The sequence below is a fragment of the Dermacentor variabilis genome, chromosome 9 (genome assembly GCF_050947875.1).
Source record: "Dermacentor variabilis isolate Ectoservices chromosome 9, ASM5094787v1, whole genome shotgun sequence".
In the NCBI taxonomy this organism is placed as follows: Eukaryota; Metazoa; Arthropoda; class Arachnida; order Ixodida; family Ixodidae; genus Dermacentor; species Dermacentor variabilis.
In genome coordinates, this window is record NC_134576.1 from 126,626,469 (window position 1) to 126,646,900 (window position 20,432).

The window sequence follows — 20,432 nt, forward strand, 5'->3', positions numbered from 1 at the left end:
TAAAGGCCGCACGCATCAATTGAACCCTATTACGCCCTTTGACAAACCGTGCATTAGAAGAAACATAATTCAGACAAGCAGGGCCAGACACCGGCTTGCAACCCCCGATTTTATTCCGTAGAAAACAGGTAAACCACGTGAGGACGGCGTCGGTAGTCACGGTGTCGTACAATTAAATAAAAATATTTCAGAAGTGAACTTATTTTTGCGATCAGTGATGTGGCCTAAATACATCAGTCGTTTACCAATATCATAAAATATGCATCCGCCATCTCTAGCTCAAGCCTGTTGCAAGAGATTTCTAGAAACCCTAGTCACTTCGGTGAGTGCGTTGCATTTGAGCTGCGTACGACAGAAGGCAAGGCATCCTTTTGCGTGATTCTTCAAGCCAGATAATATTCATGTGCACACTAAGTGAAATTCCTGTCACCCGATTAAAAAATGTAGCTCAATGAACAAATTTACGAAATGTCATATACTTCATCGTTCCGCTTAGCAAAATATGTTGCGCGTGTTTTTATCTTTATTGCCACAATGACTGCGCGCTTTTCTTGGTATTTAATGTGTCGTTTTTAATTTACAAAGTGAACGTAGATTGTCGGCGCCACATCGCTACCTCCTTTCTATAGACCACAACGCACACATTTTTTTCTTTTTTTCTGGAACGATCATGTAAATGTGTCTAGCCTCGCTGGCATGGTAGGATACGCCTTTTCGTTGTGCAACTCCACAGTGCTGTGGACTGAATTTGCTTCATCGAGTATGAGTAAGCGAACGCTCCCTACCGATAAAGAAAACACTGTTATCACATTGTGTACTGCACGTCCACTGATTCTGCATTGCGAATTATGTTATTGATTACATATGCAGCTTTTTTAACTACCACGAAAACTGAATTAAAAGTGCTGTCTCTTTGTAAATCATTTGCACTCAAATACACATATATACGACTTTCTTTAATCTGGTGCCTTCGTGATGCGTCAGACAGGTACTTGAAGCAGGCTCCCTTGGTTCGCGTCTTGTCTATCGTAGAAAATGATACCTATGCGAAAAACATGCGTTTCCGTTCATCTTCATGAGGCCAAGTGTGATTATGATCGGTCGATCTGGCGATAAACCCTACAGGAAAGTTAGAAGCAGGCTTTCGCGCAATGTGCAACTTTCCGCAATGTAGCGGAGAGAACTTTGGATAATATAGAAAAGAGCGGTGTGTATGCAGAGCGTGCCGACAAGTTCGCAGAATGCTTAAACGGGCATAGTTTCACATTTTTCCTTTAGCTGCGGTGTTGTTACGATGACGTCGACAAGTCGTTGCATCAATCAGAGAGTATTTGAGCATAAACGTTCGTTGACGAGTGGAACGCAGTCTAATTTTTTCGCTGCGCCGTTGCGACTGCAAGTCTGCTCCCTTTTTTTTTTTTTTTTGACAGTACAGCTTTCTTCAGACAGGAGAACGAGGAAATTTAGTTTATGGTCGAGGCATGGCTTATCGTTAATAAAAGTAGCCCGTGCGTAAGTGTATCGTCGATTATCTCTCACAAAGAATTGCCGTGCTTGACCAGTTATCTGTCGCGGGTGCCTGCAAGTGTCCTTGATTGACCGATTGGCGCTGCCTTTCCTTCAGCATACGCAGATAAGTTTTGTATCATCTTCTTTCTTTTCTTCCCGCCATTTTGTGACTTCTGAGTGGATGGTCGGCGTTTGTGTTGCCTATTTCGTTCCTTCTAGTCTCATCTTTTCACGCCTGCCGTTCAGCAACGCAAATCTTTACCAACTCGTTCCAGTTTCATTCGTTCTCAATCAGTGGTGTCCAAGCGCACGCCAGGTGACGTATCCCTCAGGATAACAGAAACGGGTCTCGAAAAATTCTAATGTCGACTGCATGCGCCGGAAATGATTCGGAAGCCTGAAACACGTCATATACGCCATGTCCTGGACATTAGGTAATTGCTGAGCCCCTGGGTGTAGTAGCTCTTGCTTTCGATGAGGATAGATCGGGATGCTTTCGTACGGTAAATCTGAAGCGAAGGCATACAAGAAAGCCGGGATAACCGACTAGCTTGGCATTAATCAGCATGGTAAGCCAAGGACGTGGACTGGAATATTGTGGGCACTGCGTGCTGCGGGAACGCCAGCTTGGCCCTACGCTGAAAGGATCCGCTGTAAACACGTCTTGTCAGGATGCTAGGCGTGCGCCTCTGTTGAGTCCTGGATGGTCGCTTGCCGCAGGAGTTTTCTTCTTCGCACTCGCTCGGCGTGCTCCTCCTTGGCTTTCAATTTTCGGACCATATCCTCCAGCCGCTTCTCTCTGAAACATTGAAAGGTAGGCGAACATAACTTCGGTAAAAAGAGAGAGAGAGAGAGAGAAATTTATTTACAGAAAGGCAGAGAGGTCGGCCCGAGCTATAACTTGCTCTGGCCTGCTACTCTACTCTGGGGAAAAAGGGACGGGGAGGGAAAGGACTGATGAATGATGATGGTATAAGGAAGAGATGCGTATATACAAATTCATCGGTAAAAAGAGCACGGAAAAAGTATATGGGGTGATTACTTTAAGTTTTCCAGAATTAAAAAAAGAAGATCGTCTGTAGCAGATAGCATAGCTCTAATGCTTGAGCTGGAATATTCATGGAGGAGGGCATCACTTGCACTAGAAATCAAAACACATATTGTAATAATTAAAAAAAAGATCGCTGATTAACTTCTTGGTTCCTTTAAGGCACATATTGCTATTACGAATCGTAGCTGTTGGGCTTGCAAGGAATATCCAATTGGACGTGTTATACAGGAGATTCATCTCAAGTGTATACGTCTTCCGAAAGTACTGGCTACCGTTCGTAAATTGCAATATGTGACGTAAAGTAAATAAATAAGAAGTTAATTAGTGAATTTCTGTTCATTTGCTGAATATGGGTCTCAATTTCTCGCGCTAGTAATGTCTGCCTACGCGAATAATCCAGGTCAAAGACAACATTTGTGCTATCTACCACGGCAGAACATTTAAAAATTGCTTAAAACTTAAAACCGATCACCCCCTATACCATAGAATCCTGGGGAACGACCACTTCATCGAACTAGCTTTTACGTCCAAGCTTGAACTAGAAAGTCCAAAGAAGTGTTTCAATATTACAGCAGCGCATAAGTCGTCCGCCTATAAGTTCCTGCGGCCAAAATAGTTAATGTTGTGTCAACAAATCAGCAAGCCACCGTCAGCGGTCTAGGGCAATTTTTTTTTGTTTATATATGGGGTTCTACGTGCGAAAAACACAATCTGATTATGAGGCACGCCGTAGTGGGAGATACCGAAATCCTTTCGACCTTCAACGTGACCTTCAACGCGAACCCAATGCGCAGCATTGCGTGTTTTCTTTTCCTTTTTTTTTACATTTCACCTCTACTGAAATGCGGTCACCGCGGCTGGGATTTGACCCCACGACCTCGTGGTTGGTTCAAAATAATGCCGCCATTATCAAAATTCGGCAATATGGCAGCATTTGACAATGTGCAGAACAAGGAGGCGTAGGGGGCTTGGATAGGGGGGGGGGGGGGGGAGGCGTGGCAATGTGTCCACTTGGCTTCGTAGTATTTGCAGCCGAACACACTGCGCGGCTCTAGGCGCCTCCTAAACCACATTAAGAACTCTGGCGCTGCGATCGTCCAGCTACCATAGGAATGGCTGTCAGTAAGTGAATTTCCCTGACTTTCGTGCTTGTGATTTCACGCGTCCATGTGGCTTTGTTTATCGATAATTCACTTGCCTGAAATGGCCTAAATATTGAAGCAATCGTATATTTCTATACGCACAAGGAAATAAGACTCTGCCATCATGCGTTATCGTTTGCAAGTTGTGTCATTTTATTACGCAATATTTTGTTGGAAATGACCAGCTTGCAAAGTCACGAAGCCGGTTGAAACCGGAAAGAAGAAGTTTACGCAAATCCACATTTAATGCCGATCATTCTCACGCTGGCACAAGCGTCATGCTTCTGTAGACGCTAGCGCCAGAGTTTCCTTTAGCAATTTTTGTAAAAACCTCTGTCTCCTAAGCCTCCATGCGTGGACAGTGCATGTGACATCTTTAACAGGACAGCACGACAGCCCGCCTTCTAGCGTTCGTTTAATTGGCATCGCAATAAAATAGTTCTTCCCCTAATCCACTCAATAAGCGCAAGCCAAGCTTTCTGCGAGATCTCTGTAAAACTGTGCAGCTACTTCGCATGTCTGTAACCTAAGTGTCCGTTTCGTTTGTGGATAAAGTTCGCCTCATGAATCAGTTAAAAGTGACCCCAGTGAAGTAGTCCTGCTAGTCATTTGCAGGGAGCACAAGTGAGGTGCCTTTTGGGAGTCTAAAATTAAACTATAGGTTTGAAGTAAGGCGACGGCAAAACCACTCAGAACACAGTAGCACCCACACTGCAAATGTGAAAAGAGAATCATGATTTTCAAAAGCACATCTAGATGCTTACCTGCTTTCTGCCTTGGAAGTCATTTTTACAGCATGATTAACGTTAGCCTCTTCTTCCACCGGTTTCCTCGCTGGGCACGTTTCTTCTAAAAATGCCTTTGCCTTTCTAACCTTTTCTTCAACTTGTTTCTAAAGAGAAATTGAAAAAGAATAAAAAAGCATGTAATTTTCTTAGCATTTCCTAAACACAAGCACTCTTCACGTTGTATCAAGTGTTGTGTCAAAGCGTTTTCAACAACGAGTAACTACATGGTCACTCTTATATGGGCAAACCATACGTAAACAAAGGAAATAAAGGGTCGGCCAAGTGTCAATGCTAAAGAAAAAATTGACGTACGAGGTGGTTTAAATAATTCCATGATTAAATGTTCCTTATATATCTCTAATATGTCTCCATCTGTTTCTGTCTTGTGTTAATTACTCACTTATTCACGTATCGTATTTCACGGACAATTAAGTCTACTTTGTCTTACATAGAAAGTACTCTTGGTTGAGCGTTTCTTTTCTTTGTCAAAAGGCCGATCGCGGAGATAGTGCAGTCTATGCATTGTGGATAGTGCAATGTGCTTATTTTCGTCTATATTGGCGCTATTTATGCCCGTACAGTTAATTTTCCTGACTCTGCGACTATATCTCGCTTCTTTTCAGCACAACCGACGCTGCTTTCCAGAAACTACAGACTTGCGAAAGCCCTGCTGAGTCCAAACGAACTCAGTCCATTTTCCGAAAGTGTGCCGTACGGTGGCTTTGCCCCAACATACATAATGCACGGCGATGCACCCTTTACAAGGGTAGAGTGCAATGCGGTTGTTTTCGTCTATATTGGCGCCAATTACGCCCGTATCATTATTTTACCAACTCTGAGACTATATCTCACTTATTTTGAGCACTGCTGAAGCTGCCTTCCAAACACTGTAGCCCTGCTTCGTTCAAACGAACTCACTCTATTTACCAAAAGTGTGCCGTAAGGTGGCTTTACCTCAACATACTAATAGGCACGGCGGTGCACCCTTTACAAGGGCAGAGTGCAATGTGGTTATTTTCGTGTATATTGGCGCTATCGTATCGCTAAGTTTACCAACTCTGAGACAATATCTCGCTTCTTTGAGTAACGCCGCAGCCGCCTTCAAGACATTGTAGCCTTGCGCATGCATTGCTTAGACCAAACGAACTTAATCTATTTCCCAAAAAGTGTGCCGTACGGCGGCTTTGCCTCAACATATTAGTATGCACGGCTGTGCACCCTTTGCAAGGGTAGAGTGCAATGTCGTTTAAACGCGATACTGTTAAGGGCCCTGTGTCGCAGAAAACCCAGCGTTGGCGTCCGGAGTCCCACGTCCTGCGCCCAGCGTCAGACGTTGCTTTGGCAAAAACAATATCGAACCACGCTTACCCAACCACAATGGCCCTACATGTGGCGCAAGGAAGTTGCTGCACTAATTGAATTTCTCAAAGTAAAATATGTAGAAACATTGCAAAGTAAAACTTACACACGACCCACAGACATGATAGCGTACGGATTGTAATTAGAACTTACGAGCAAACATACTTCTGTTACACGGAAATTGATATGCAAACCCCTTTTAACGCAATAGCGTTTTCCAGCTGCCGTTTGAGGTATGTCTTAGCAGAAGCGGTGCGGTGCCCTTGGTTCCTTGCCACCATAAAAAAAAAGAAGAACCACAACGCCCGCCTTCATGCATAGCGTTCGCCGCCAGCGCTTCCCGGTAAACGATACTGTTAGATGAGCTGCAGTTGCCGGGATGCGTGAGAAGCACTCAGGAATCATTGAATACTGTCGCGTACCACTATTAAAGGCGAAGCCCTAAGCGTCCTCCAAATTATGTTCGTCTATATTGGCTCTAATTATGTCCGTATTGTTAATTTTCCTGACTCTGCGACTATATCTAGCTTTTTCCCTCGTTGAGACCTACGTTCTCATAGCTCTTTCGGCTCGCTACGACGCCCTGGATGCGCGAAAACACTATTCGTTTTCTGGAAGTCGTAACAAGATACCCAGACACAAGATTCGCCAAACCAGTGTGATGTCAACTAAGATGAGATTGCCTTCAAACACTAAATAATTGCATGCACACTTTCCACACACTGTCTCTGTCCTTTTTGGATTGCTTGAAAACATTTCTGCGTGCATAACGTGTGAACTTGAATTGCTTAGAGCGTTTCGATGTTGGGGAGTGTATTCGTTAAGTACTTGTTTTTGTTTGTTTGTTTGTTTGTTTGTTTTCTTTGTTTGTTTTTACGCAACACTAGCCGGTTTCTGGCGGTCAACAAGGCTACAAGTGACTGGGTTACTACAATTTTTTCAGAAACCCACCTTCCGCCGGTCTTCCGCCTTTTCGAGCTTGTCTAGAATACTTTCTTTGGTCACGCGAGTGCGTTCCTTGTTTTTCCTCTTCTTCTGAAGCAAGGGCGGAAGCTGTCGCACCGGACCTTTGGAAGGCTTTACCTCGCTTTCTGTAGATACAAGCTCGAACCTATAAGAAAGAAAATGAGCATTTCTTTGCTGATAAAGCATTATATTAATGATGAGGATGATAAAGAGGTAGAAAAAAAGCTGACGATGTCGGCTGCAGGCGGATACAGCTTTGCTGGGATTGCCGGCAGTTGCTGCGCCCCAGCGTCGCCTTTTACCAGAGTTTAGGAAACCTAAAATCTATAGCTACGTCTTTCGGTGAAACTAATTAAATTATGGGGTTTTGCGTGTCGAAGCCACCATCTGATTATGATGTTCGCCTTAGTGGGGGACCCTAGATTAATTTTCCCCACCTGGGATTCTGTAACTTGCACCTAAATTTAAGTATACGATTGATTTTGCATTTCGCGTCCCCCCCTCCCCCCCCCCCCCCGTCGATATGCGGCCGCCGTGGCCGGGGTTTGACCCTGCGACCTCGTATTTCGGTTTATCCTCGTGCAGAGCACCCCGCGAGAAGGACGAACAACGCGACGCGCACAGCCATCCGGAGCACAACGCAAGCTCGTAGCTCGTGAGGCATTTATCGCACACGGCCGCGCCTGCCCACCCACCCCCACCACACAACGCCCCGAAATCAGCCTGCTAAACTTTACCAGTTGCAATCGAAGTCCGCATCACTAAGAACTTCTGTAGGAGCCGCAACACCTCCTGCTTAAATGTGCAGTTTCCTCGCGGAAACATCTTTTCTCGCGGATTAAATAATGTTCTTCTAGAGGCAAACAATACGCTCGGCAGGTGCTGTTTGATACGACTGTAATGTGGCAACTGTAATCGCTACCTAAACCGACTACGGCGCATTTTCTTTGGCAAAATCTGCAAGGATACCCGGATTTAGCTCACAGTAAGCTTTCTTGATCCCGTCTACCACTCCTACTATGCGAAAGAAAGGAATAATACCAAGAGAAGAAGTTATTATTCCGCTTCGATCAAGCCGCTTCTACCAAGTTTGAAATGCCTATAGACTTCAGATTAAAACTATTCATTTACCGGTAGTATGTTCATCTATGTTCATCTTCTGCAGGTAAAGCGAGGTGCATTTGGTTCTACTAGTGCTTTCTAAACTTTTTTTCCGTATGGGTTCCGGTAAGCAAGGGAACATTTAAAAAATATGTTGCACTCTCCGAGTTGAACATACTGCAAACGAAATTTGGAGTCTTATACAGTAGCAGTTGCGAGGAACTCCACCAAAGAAAAGGGCCAGCACTTAGGGACATTACTTTCGCATAGGTTCGATCCGCTTAGTAGCTTGATTTTTGACCCCCCTGAAACCGCTTCTCTCAGGCACCCATTGATAGGCATCGCAATACTGGACACTTTACATAATGTCAACTCGTCACATTTTACTAAGGCAAAAAATAACACCGAAGCTTCCAGTAGTGAGCGCGGGGAGCGAATTCGAGCTTTTTCGAAGGTTCTGGTTTCGTTTGCAGCCAGCCGCGCACTGTTATTTTCCAGCACTGTCATTTTCTTCGTTCCTTTTTCTTTATTTCAAACCTATACAAACTGAATGACTTCAAACCTTTCTAACAATAACTGTTTTAATTACCCTCAGCACATCCTGTTTGCAGTGCCTGTTGTGGACTACTTCGTAAGTTTTTTTTTTTCTAAATCAAACATGTGAGTACGACTGAATTCTGTCTGTGCAAGTACAAATAAATAAACTTCTCCGCAATCCATCTAATGCACAGATACATCATAGCGTCACTTACGAAATTCCGCCGGAGGCTTTACTCTCTGGTCGTAGGACGAGGCCTTCAGTCCTGAGCTTGTTCAGGATGGCTTCCTGCTCGTGCCTCTCCCTGTCCTTGCCGCTCATGCGACGAGGACACTGCTTTCCTTCGACGACCAGCTCTGTCGAAAGAAAATGCGGCAACAACGCAACAAGATGCAGCAGCAACGCACGACTAAGCGCAACGCTTGTTGACGCCTTCAAGCCAGGAAAAAAACGAAGCCCAGGCTAGTTTACTGCCGACCAACTGCAGCGTCATGCCTATATGCTTTGAGCATGTAGCTCGTGTGCTGTAGCAGCGAAAAGGCGTGTTGAAAGCCATGCAGGCCCACCAGCGGGGGAGAGTGTAGGCGGGGTCGACACGAAGGAGTTCCAACAACACCCGCTTAGGAAGTGCAACTTCAGGAGGCATTGTCACGTGGTTTCTGCCGCGCCCAATGACAGTTTTAAGTGGCCACGATGTTCGGCTATTGCGCACAAAGTGTAGGATTCGATTCGAAACTGCAGCACTGCGATGGAATAGAGTGCAATACATATTTATAGGACGTCCTAGCTTGCAATGCACCAAGTTCCAAGCCTTCAATGCGCGTGAAACTGATTGCGTGTTTTTTGCCGCAACCTCAAGGAGCATCGAGTATTTCTCATAACTAACTAGTTTGCTATGAATACCTTTTTTTTAATTTAGTATACTTTAGCTAGCCCTAACAGCACTATGATGTTGAACACATTCGAAATCACCAAGCGTTTGCGGCGCCCTCTCTTCTGCGCAGCTGTTATTGTAGCGTTCAGAAGGAAGCTCGCGGAATGCACCTTCTCGCTTCCGCGTGCCTGCAGTGCTGCTCTCAAACTGTGCTGCGAACAAACTAATTCCGCCTGTGTAATGGAGCACTTCGATAACAAATGTTGAATTTATTTCTAGCTGGCGGCAACAGGGGTGCCCGTGTTCTGGTTTTCCCTTACGTAGCAGATCAATTAGCTTGCGCTGCGGTTTTATTGCGATAACATTATAGACCGACTTCACTAACTTCCTAGCCATCATCGTCCTAAAAACGTGCGCCGACCCCGAAGGCGTTGCATTCTAACACAGCCTCACGAAACGCTAGCTGCCACGAGGGAAGAATGCGAGCAGCTGACACGTGACGCATGCACCAGATGGTTCAGAGAGCGAGTTTGGCTCGAGAGAAGCATGCATGCGATCGGGGCCATAATGGCTAAAGCATCGGGCTGCTGTGCTGAACGACAGAGGTTCGATCTCTCTATCAGGCGCGCGTTTCTTTTGCAACATTATAGGCTGACTTCACCCATTTTGGAGCTAACTGAGAAAACTCGAGACGTGTTTAGCGTACGCGAACGCATCTCGCTGTATACGAAATCGCAAGCTCGCAAGAGAGATGCAAGGTATAGAAACGTCGCTTTCATAAACGAGGGTGTGCAAGCTCGCCCGCGACGCACGCATGCGATGCCGTCGAGTCTTCCACCCCGTGTGGAAAGAAGTGCTACGATCCTTAAAATAGTGCAATGGCAAAAATGGCCCGCTGTCTTGCTGTGTAGGGCCCCTTCATCACTGTGCTGCAATATGTGTTGCACAAGAGGAACGATTTCGACGCATTTTACAAACCACATGACGAAAGCTTCGCTTCACATAAATTTTAGCGTGTGCTTTGGATCTGACGTCATTGTAGCTATATAAACAATGTGTATTTCTCAAGCTCATTTGAAAACTGTACACATTTAACGGAAGCTAAACCTTAGCAGATTTCTTTCTATTCTTTTTGGTTACTTTGCTGTTGCAGTCAGTCTCCTGAACATCAAATGCTGTCGTTCTTTTTTTTTTTTCTTCTCTCGTAGCATGGTGCGTAGTGGCCTGGGCAATTAATGGCCAAGGTTCGCTAAGCTACATATCGTTCTTAGTCTCGCTCCACATAATAGCTAGGTTCCGCAAAGCATAAGTGGGACATATTTGAGTAAACTTTTGGCTTACGTGTAATGGAACTTATGCGGAACGATGTATGTAGTGTGCTCATAGGGCTTCAAACGGGCGCCACTAGTGACGGACGGAGAGCCACTCACCAATGTCCGCTAGAGGTTTGAACTCCAGCTCGACGGCGCGCACTTTCTCGGGTGCCGAGAACTCAGTCACCACGTCGGCATACTCGTCGTAGAGCTCGTGCACGCCCGAGTCCGGGCTCTGGGCCTGAACCGTCAGCGGCCTCGGCGTGGGGGTCCGCTGCAGAGAGAAAATAAATTTTGTTCGCTCGCTCAAGTCGTAATGTACTCGCTCAACCGTGCCGAGTCATTCCCTGGCCTCCTTTTCCCCCTTCCCCAGTGTAGGGTAGCAAACCGGGTGATCGTCTTGTTGACCTTTCTGCCTTTCTTGTCCTTGCCCTCTCTCTGTCTCTATCTCTCTGTCTCTCTCTATCCACTATTTTCTGGAAATGCCTATCCGACAGCTTCAAGGCATGCAATGGCGGCAGCCAGCTGTCGATTCCACGTACCATTCGTAGCAACACTCACAATGAAATGTCAATATAGAAATAACGGGGGAGGTGGCGAAGCTTTCAGCGTTCTTTAGCTTTTTTCATAAAATTCAGCGTGCTTTATTTTATTTCCACACAAAGAAATGTTCTTGGTGTATATATATTTTTACTCATCAGCATTCACCGCCTTATCGGTCGATAATTCTTGCCGTCCAGCAATCAGTTCTCTTGTTATGTGTTTTTGTTTCATGTAGAATATATCGTTAACTAAATTTGTTGACGCTGAAACTCGCTATCTAACTGCAGACCCAGTGCTCCAAGGTTGTAGTTACATCCACTGCACACACAAGAAAAAAGTTTTCTGGAAGTCGTGTAGTAAACAGCAACTCGGTACGTCTAAAGTTGCTTGTTGGTATATCTTGATGGAGGCAAAAGGCGTAGCGCATCAGAAACAGGACAAAAGAAGAACACAGATGACACACGTTTGGCGCTATTTCTATATAGTGCGGATATAAAAGCCAAAAGATCGGGCTCTGCACACAGCCGTAGCGATGAAGGCAACTGTACTGTAGGGATCCCTGAACACATGTAAGGAATTGCCCACTGAACTAGAAGTGAAGTTGACTGAAGTTGTACGTTGAGCTTGTTGGTATATCATGATGGAGGCAAAAGGCGTAGCGCATCAGAAACAGGACAAGAGAAGAACACGGACGACTCACACGTTTGGCGCTATTTGTGACTTCGCAGGATTTAAAAGTGAGTGCATTTGAGATTCGAACGCACATAGAGTGAAACTTGTAACGTTATGCGGGTATAGATCTCTAATAAACATAAGTAAAGAAGCATTCCGGCAGAACCCATCTCAGGACGACCGTCGACGCTGTCGTGATTCGATTAGCATCGAAGCAGTGTAGCGGCGCACCGTATGGCCACCACCGAAACGCGTCACGTGTGAGTCACGTGCTGCATCCGAGCTCCTCCGTCCCACTTCCCTTCATTGAAGAGGGCCACAAAACCAGTGGCAGACACCCAGTAGCACATATGAAGTGGCACATATCAATTGACCCAAGTTGCCGTCAGAGGCGTTTATTGAAAAGCGGCGACCCCAGTAACCCAACTTAGCGTCAAATAGGCCACATATAGCCAGTGGCAGATATGCACAGGGACCCAAGTTGTCGCGAAAGAAAAGTGATTGGATCCTCAAATAGACAGATTAAACACCGGAGAGTGCGCGAAATGCCGGAAGAATGATAATCGTCTTCATGAATTGACTAAGAATAGATGAAACCCCGCGTTACTTGCAGAGTTCGTCCACAGCGCGAGAACTGCGAGGTCCCGCTTCAGGGCTGCTGCGACCACCCTGCGTAATTACACTCCCGAATTCTCGTATTCCTCGCAGAACCAGGCAAAAAAACGGACGCAAAAGAACAACAGTGCTATTCGACTTTTGAGGCAAACTATACATGAACCGCGGAAACAGAGGTGCTGGTGAGCGATACAGGAATAACGAAAGCAAACACACGTGATGAATGATGGCCCCAGTCTGAGCTATTATAGCGTTGTCAGAGAGTTTCTTGCACTCGTCTCGAAGGCTAGGGCTTCCAAACAAAGTCTCGTTTTGAAGGAAAGAGCGCTCCTCGTCTGATTTGATCTCTGGCGTTGTAATTAACTCGGTCCATAAAGCTATTTGCCGTTGACGAAGCGTTCTCTCACGACGAATTCATGGCGGCGGTTTGTGTTAAAGCGAATAGTTTTTCTTTTGACTCTTCGGCCGTTTTCTTGGTTGTTCAGTGGTTGGACTCGGCCAGCTTGGACATTGGTGGTCTCTCGCTCTGTTGTGCGGGCGATGCGCTTATACATTGACAATCATCACCAATGGTTTCTGCACAAAGCTTTTTTTTATGCTTCACTTCACCGTGTGTTTCTTGTGGCTTAGACATCAGAAATCAAAACTGAAACACTAAGGCTTCTGTACCCGCCGCGTGATTCGGGGTCCTTCGCCAAAGGTGCCTCTATTAGCTTATAAATTTATATAGGAGGGCTCTGACACGTCCATAGATTTATGAGCGTGTCTGAGAGTTGCAGTCGTTTCAAATCACAAGCAACCACGTGTGAAGAAAGGCGCACGCTGCCTGAAGCCACCTGTTCAATCCAAGGTCACTCAGGGCAAGCCATCTGTGTGCGACCATAAGCTACGCGTGCCATTAATTATTCCGCGATATTCAAACCACTATCAAGAAGAGTGCCGAGACAGCGGCCGAACTAAGCTGCTCAAGTGGGCTGAAAGTTTGAGAAAATCTACGACACCGTCCACTTCTCGCGGGAAAATGGGTCAGAAAAAAGGACTACCGGTACACTGGCGCTGAAGCAGGCGGCCTATCTACGATACCGTCCACTTCTCGCGGGAAAATGGGTCAGAAAAAAGGACTACCGGTACACTGGCGCTGAAGCAGGCGGCCTATCTACAATACCGTCCACTTCTCGCGGGAAAATGGGTCAGAAAAAAGGACTACCGGTACACTGGCGCTGAAGCATGCGGCCTATCTACGATACCGTCCACTTCTCGCGGGAAAATGGGTCAGAAAAAAGGACTACTGGTACACTGGCGCTGAAGCAGGCGGCCTATTTACGATACCGTTCACTTCTCGCGGGAAAATTGGTCAGAAGAAAGGACTACCGGTACACTGGCGCTGAAGCAGGCGGCCTATCTACGATACCGTCCACTTCTCGCGGGAAAATGGGTCAGAAAAAAGGACTACCGGTACACTGGCGCTGAAGCAGGCGGCCTATCTACGATACCGTCCACTTCTCGCTGGAAAATGGGTCAGAAAAAAGAACTACCGGTACACTGGCGCTGAAGCAGGCGGCCTATCTATGACACCGTCCACTTCTCGCGGGAAAATGGGTCAGAAAAAGGACTACCGGTACACTGCCGCTGAAGCAGGCGGCTTATCTACGATACCGTCCACTTCTTGCAGAAAAATGGGTCAGAAAAAAAGGACTACCGGTACACTGCCGCTGAAGCAGGCGGCCTATCTACGACACCGTCCACTTCTCGCGGAAAAATGGGTCAGAAATAAGGACTACCAGTACACTGGCACTGAAGCAGGCGGCCTATCTACGATACCGTCCACTTCTCGCGGAAAAATGGGTCAGAAAAAAGGACTACCGGTACACTGCCGCTGAAGCAGGCGGCTTATCTACGATACCGTCCACTTCTTGCGGGAAAATGGGTCAGAAAAAAGAACTACCGGTACACTGGCGCTGAAGCAGGCGGCCTATCTACGATACCGTCCACTTCTCGTGGGAAAATGGGTCAGAAATAAGGACTACCAGTACACTGGCACTGAAGCAGGCGGCCTATCTACGATACCGTCCACTTCTCGCGGAAAAATGGGTCAGAAAAAAGGACTACCGGTACACTGCCGCTGAAGCAGGCGGCTTATCTACGATACCGTCCACTTCTTGCGGGAAAATGGGTCAGAAAAAAGAACTACCGGTACACTGGCGCTGAAGCAGGCGGCCTATCTACGATACCGTCCACTTCTCGCGGGAAAATGGGTCAGAAAAAAGAACTACCGGTACACTGGCGCTGAAGCAGGCGGCCTATCTACGATACCGTCCACTTCTCGCGGGAAAATGGGTCAGAAGAAAGGACTACTGGTACACTGGCGCTAAAGCAGGCGGCCTATCTACGATACCGTCCACTTCTCGCGGGAAAATGGGTCAGAAAAAAGAACTACCGGTACACTGACGCTGAAGCAGGCGGCCTATCTACGATACCGTCCACTTCCATCACAAGCCATCGCAGCAGAGGGCGACGAGGGCACTGTTGAGGTTTTTGAGGGCGACAGAATTGGACAGGCGGCTGTAGCCTGAACAGATGTTGATAGTGCGGCAAGTGTCACTGTGCTGTGCGATGACAGTATTCGGTGCCAGTGACCGATTGTGATTGTGTGTCTACGCTCCTTCCTTTCCTTATCTCTACTTTGTTACCACTTTACCTCGCCCTCCCCTCTCTCCCCAGTGTAGGGTAGCCAACCGGATCTTTTTCTCTGGTTAACCTCCCTGCCTTTCCCCTTTCCTCTCTCTCTCTCCCTCTCTCTCGCGGGAAAATGGGTCAGAAAAAAAGGACTACCGGTATACTGGCGCTGAAGCAGGCGGCCTATCTGCGATACCGTCCACTTCTCGCGGGAAAATGGGTCAGAAAAAAGGACTACCGGTACACTGGCGCTGAAGCATGGCGGCCTTGGCACCGTCATGTTGGTGCACGAGATAGCTTCGATTATGATAGTGCAAATCTGTAAGAGAGTTAGCCGTAAAACTGCTACTGCGGTAAAAAGCAAAAAAAATGTGCTCCAGGCGACAGGTCTGGAAGTGTGACTTTCACCTCGCACAGCTTCATGCACCGAAGCACATGTAAGCGCGCAGCTGTGCACCGATCCTGTCTTAGCTTCGAGGTAATTTTTGCTTTCACTAACACTTCTTACTGAGATGACAACTATGCGGAGGCCCAGTTTTCGCACCGTCATAGCATCGACATGCATGTACATGGAGCATTAGTCGATCTCCACAGACGCTAGATTCGCACGGCGACTTTGGCTGCCAAACAAACCAGGATGCCAAATATCCCCCGTGCTCCACTCAATCGACTTTGCAGCAAAGCCAAAGCAGAGTTCAGCCTCCCACTGATGCTGCCAGCGCTGTGCGCGCGCAAACGCTACCGTTCTTGCAGGGCTGCTATCTTCGTGTCCCACCGTTGTTGCTTACAGATGTCCGAGCGGAACGGACAGGGTACACATTAAGCCACAATCGTTCACGATCTTCCTCCGGTCTCATCAGTGGTTCGCGTGACGACTGCAGCTGCGGTGGCGGCGCTGCTCAGCATGTCAGCGTAGTGAGACGCCTGCGCTAACTGCTAGGGCGCTGTTTCTGCAATATCAAACATTGCTGTTGCTATCCGTGCTTCAGCCTTATGGCGAAACTGACCAATTTTTATTGTGTTAGCATTAGGAGTGTGAAAGCGGAGAAAAGTATATATATATATATATATATACTCATTCTGTAACTATAATGATCCACCAGTTATCTGCCCCACGCATTTCCATGGCCTCGCCAGGTCCACATCTTTTTCTTTTTTTGCTCCTAATGTCAGATAGAATATTGGTTATCCCCTGTTGCTCTCTGATTCACACCGCTGTCTTGACTGTTAGCGTTACGCGTAACGCTCCATCGCTCCTTGCGTGGTCCTTAACTGCCAGAATGTGACAGAATCGGTGCCAAGAGAAGGGCAGCACGGTCAAGGACGGCAGAAGATTAGGTGGGGCGGTGAAATTAGGAAATTTGCAGGCGGAAGTTGGAATCATCAAACGCAGCACAGGGATAACTGGAGCTCGCTGAGAGAGGCCATTGTCCTGCGGTGGACGTAAAAGAAGGCCGATGATGATGGCGTATACATGTATATACAGGGTGTTACACGTAAATTTAGCCAAACCTTAAATATATGCAAATGTCACGTAGCGGAACAGAACCAAGTTAATCTTGTTTTCCGTCGCTTGGAGAGACTCAAATTATTATTTATTTCATCCCGCCTAATTACACAATTAATGCTAATTAATTAATCAATTTATCGGATATTATAGTTAGATGAAAAGTGTCAATGAGTCAAATTGTAGAGCAACAAGAAAAACTCCCGATACAGTTTTCCGTTGCTCAATACGAGCTACATAAAAGTGTTGTGCGAGCGTGAAAGAAGCCCGCGAATACATGCAAAGTGCCTCGAGCAGCCGGCCGCGCGGGAATTTTTCGTTTATTCGCGAGCTTCTTTGATGCCCGGAAAAATACTTTTATGTAGCATGTTGCGATGACCAGCAACTTATATCTTGAGATACACGATACATTTTTTCATGTATCGTAAATGCAGATGCTGATACACGTCTTTCCAGATGTATCATGGTAAAGATACAAGATACCCAAAGAGTATCAAAGATAAGGTACATGTATCTTCGATATTTCCCAGCAGTGCCTACACATAACGGTAAAATTTGCCTCACGTGGTGCTACCCAAATACAAGGTTCCGGAGGAGCTGTCTTGCCCGGCATTAATTTTACATATTTTGATGACCTTCCTAGGATTTCAAAGAGAAAGAAACAATATATCACCTGTCGGAAGAATGTGACCTTTACTAAGACCTTGACTTCTTTCTATTAATCTTAACCGGAAATTGTGAAAGCTAAATTAAGGCGTATAATATAACTGCACAAATCTTCACCAAAACGAGGCATCACTAGGTGGCGTGTGCTATTGCAACTACAGTGAGCCACATTATTCGATTATGCATTTTCTCAACGCAAATGAATACTTTATGAATACGATTGTCGTGCTATAAATTGCTGCAGTAAAGTAACATATTCACGTCAGCTTTCACTAATCTGTAAAAGCGTTTCGCTTTAGATGATTTAACACATCTTACATTAATGCGTTATCTGTTCTTGAACAATACTTATAGAGCTAAAGAAAAGAATTGGAGCTTGAATTCTTGACGTTTTCCTATTTCTGAAATCTTTTTCTTTGTCTTAATCCGATGGCTGCAATCATAAGTATTCCACATAGAGTCAGCAAATGTTGGCATTCTATATTAAATTCAATGATAACTATGGAAATCTTTAGAAGTATTGTCCCATGGTGTCACGTGTGCCCTTAACACGTGTTTTTTTTTAACAGACAGGTTGTAGTAGGGCTAGAGAGATATGTACATATTTTTAATGGCAGAAAGGTGGAGAGGTCGGCCTTAGTGAAGTGCCTCTAACCTGCTACTCCACGCTGTGTAAGGGGTGCGGGGAACCGACAGAGATATAATGTGAAGGGGAACGAGGGTGGTGGTAGAGTGAATATGATGATGATGAGGGCTCCACAGAATACCGGTTTCTGTGCAACGCGTTCGTGTACACTTCACAACACAGCAAAGTCAGAGGCAGAGGAAAAGCTATGTCTTAAGACAACAGTTGAATTCTTACCTGGACCAGCGCTTGCGGTTCCGCTTCCTGCAAATCCGGTTCCGCTTTCTGCAAATCCGGTTCCATTTTCTGCAAATCCGGTTCCGCTTTCTGCAAATCCGGGTCCGCTCCATCACTTCTAAAAACACGTTCACCGTCCTCAACGTCTACGGCAGAGTTTGTGAGCACCGGCGTCGTCGGCATAGAACCCGTGTCCTTGACGATGACGCTCTCGGCTCTAGGCACACTCGACGAAACTCGCGTGGAGGGAACGCAGCCCATAGTCCCAGAAGAAGTTGTCAGCTTCTGCACGGATACTTCTCAGCACCACTCGTCGTGCAAACGATCACCGACAGTCGCACCTTGAGACGAAGTCGAAAGTCCATGTGGCGTCTTCAATGTCAAACAGCCACCTTCTAATGTGCTTCGACACAGCAAGGATCATTTTTAGGCTCTCAGCTGCCAACGAAGAAGACACCCGCATTGGTGTCTTTCTAGAAACGGTGACGGTGTAAAGGTGTAACAGCACGCTCCTTCCGAAACCCAACCCTTTCTTGATGGATCAACTCCCCAGCGGCCGTATACAGATAAATCACACGCTCTAAACTGTTTTTCTGCGCCTCGAAAAAACGTCGATCCTAGCATCTACCGACAATTTGAACTCAAGGAAGGAAAATCATCTGCGTTCCTACTGCGCTGTGTAGATTCGTTAACGCTGACAGGATTAAGGCCTCGTACAGCTTGTCTCCCAACTTCTCTCACGCCATGCAGTGAGCTGAGTTGTGACAATTAATCAATCGGCTTGCTTTGTCAAGGGTGAAAGAAAGTTCATAGTGGTACCTGTTGGTGCCCGATTCTCCGACCACTGAGTCATGTACTTGGAAACGTCGACAGCTATCAGCGGGAAATAAACGCGGCTACATCTCTCCCAACTAAGGATGGTCGACCCTAGATAAAGCAATCTCCCCGTTATTTCACTTCGCTGCAAAGTACGACTGACGTGCGTTCATCACAGCTACGATTCAAATGTACAGGAGCTACCGTCTGTGAACGCGCCTACAATGATCGAACCACCAGTCATATCGGGAGCACCTGTAGGACTCAGCGCTAAGCCTTGCAACAATCGGCTCTCAAGGTTGTGGCTCCGGCGCTTTCAAGACAACACTACGCCCTCAGTTCCTACACCTCGCAGCTTGTAATAAGACTGACGCGTCAGCTACGCGTTGCCCAACAGCGTTTCGCCATTTGCACTAACCTAATGGACAGTCCCAGAGATTACACCGAGCTTTCCAGACTCCAGCGTGTCCCCTGCGCGTTCGCTCAAACCAAAGCCACTTTCCCCCTGCGGTCAGATTGGGAAGCCACTGCGGCGTTCGTCTACGGGGAAATGAAGGGAGTGCGGTACGTCCACCGCACGCGGCGACATCGATTCTCCGGGAAACGCCATGTGTGCGAACGGCCCCTAATCGGAGGAGGAGGAGGAGGAGGAGGAGGAGGCCCAGTTCGTCGATTGCAAAGTTTTGTTGTTCCCCAGTACATCATCGTTTTCCATGGAAACTGTTATGCCTCACGCTAAGAGGAACTGGCGCGTCGGTGGCGATGGACGAGCTGACTGCACGAGTAGAGTGCGCGCCAGGCGGTCAATACGGCTTTTTGTTTTTTTTTCGCTTTGTTTCGTTTTCGCCGAAGAAGCGGGAAGGAGCGCCACGCGCTGTGGGGGCTGGCCCGCGCGCGATTGATCGGAAACCTGTTCGCTCGCGAAGAGGCCAGTGGCTTTGAGAGACGACGGACCGCGGGGTTCCCTCCTCTCTCAGTGACCCGGTCGTTCGTATAGGCGAGACGCGTGCCAAGAGCGATTTGTTCCTGCGTTTCGTTTGCTCGCTCGCTTGCTTTCTTCCTTGCGCGCTCGCTTTCTTGTGCGTCTTTATTTAACATTCTCTTTCAGTGACGTAACGGGCGGGCGTGCGGTGCACGACTGTGAAAAACAAACGGTGCGCCGAGCGGAACAAAGGCCACGCTAACACTCGGGGGCGCCGGTAGTTATCTCGCTTTTGACGAAGGAAGTGAGGATATTGCTCTCCAATCGGATGTACTTCACAAGCCAAGCGGTGAAACGCCAATAACAGAGACTCTGTAGGAACAGGCGTCACTCACCCATAACTTCAAACTGTTCGAAAGATCATGCATACCACCGTGAAAATAAACTGTTTTCTCGTGAGGGATACTCGAAAGTGCCGACAACATTCGACAGTTCGCCGCGCATCTGAAGTT

The 20,432-nt window shown here is 46.9% G+C and overlaps 1 protein-coding gene across 1 annotated transcript; it reads right to left on the bottom strand.

The window, feature by feature from the left end:
- Nucleotides 1-96: 96 nt before the first annotated feature.
- On the bottom strand, nt 97-19,538 carry LOC142557435 (uncharacterized). Its single transcript, XM_075669282.1, has 6 exons — nt 18,183-19,538; nt 10,759-10,915; nt 8,669-8,810; nt 6,801-6,960; nt 4,467-4,594; nt 97-2,308 (listed from the first exon to the last, which is right to left on the bottom strand). Exons 1-6 carry the CDS (start codon nt 18,441-18,443, stop codon nt 2,185-2,187), a joined length of 972 nt encoding a protein of 323 aa, XP_075525397.1. The 5' UTR covers nt 18,444-19,538; the 3' UTR covers nt 97-2,184.
- Between the last annotated feature and the right edge of the window lie 894 nt (nt 19,539-20,432).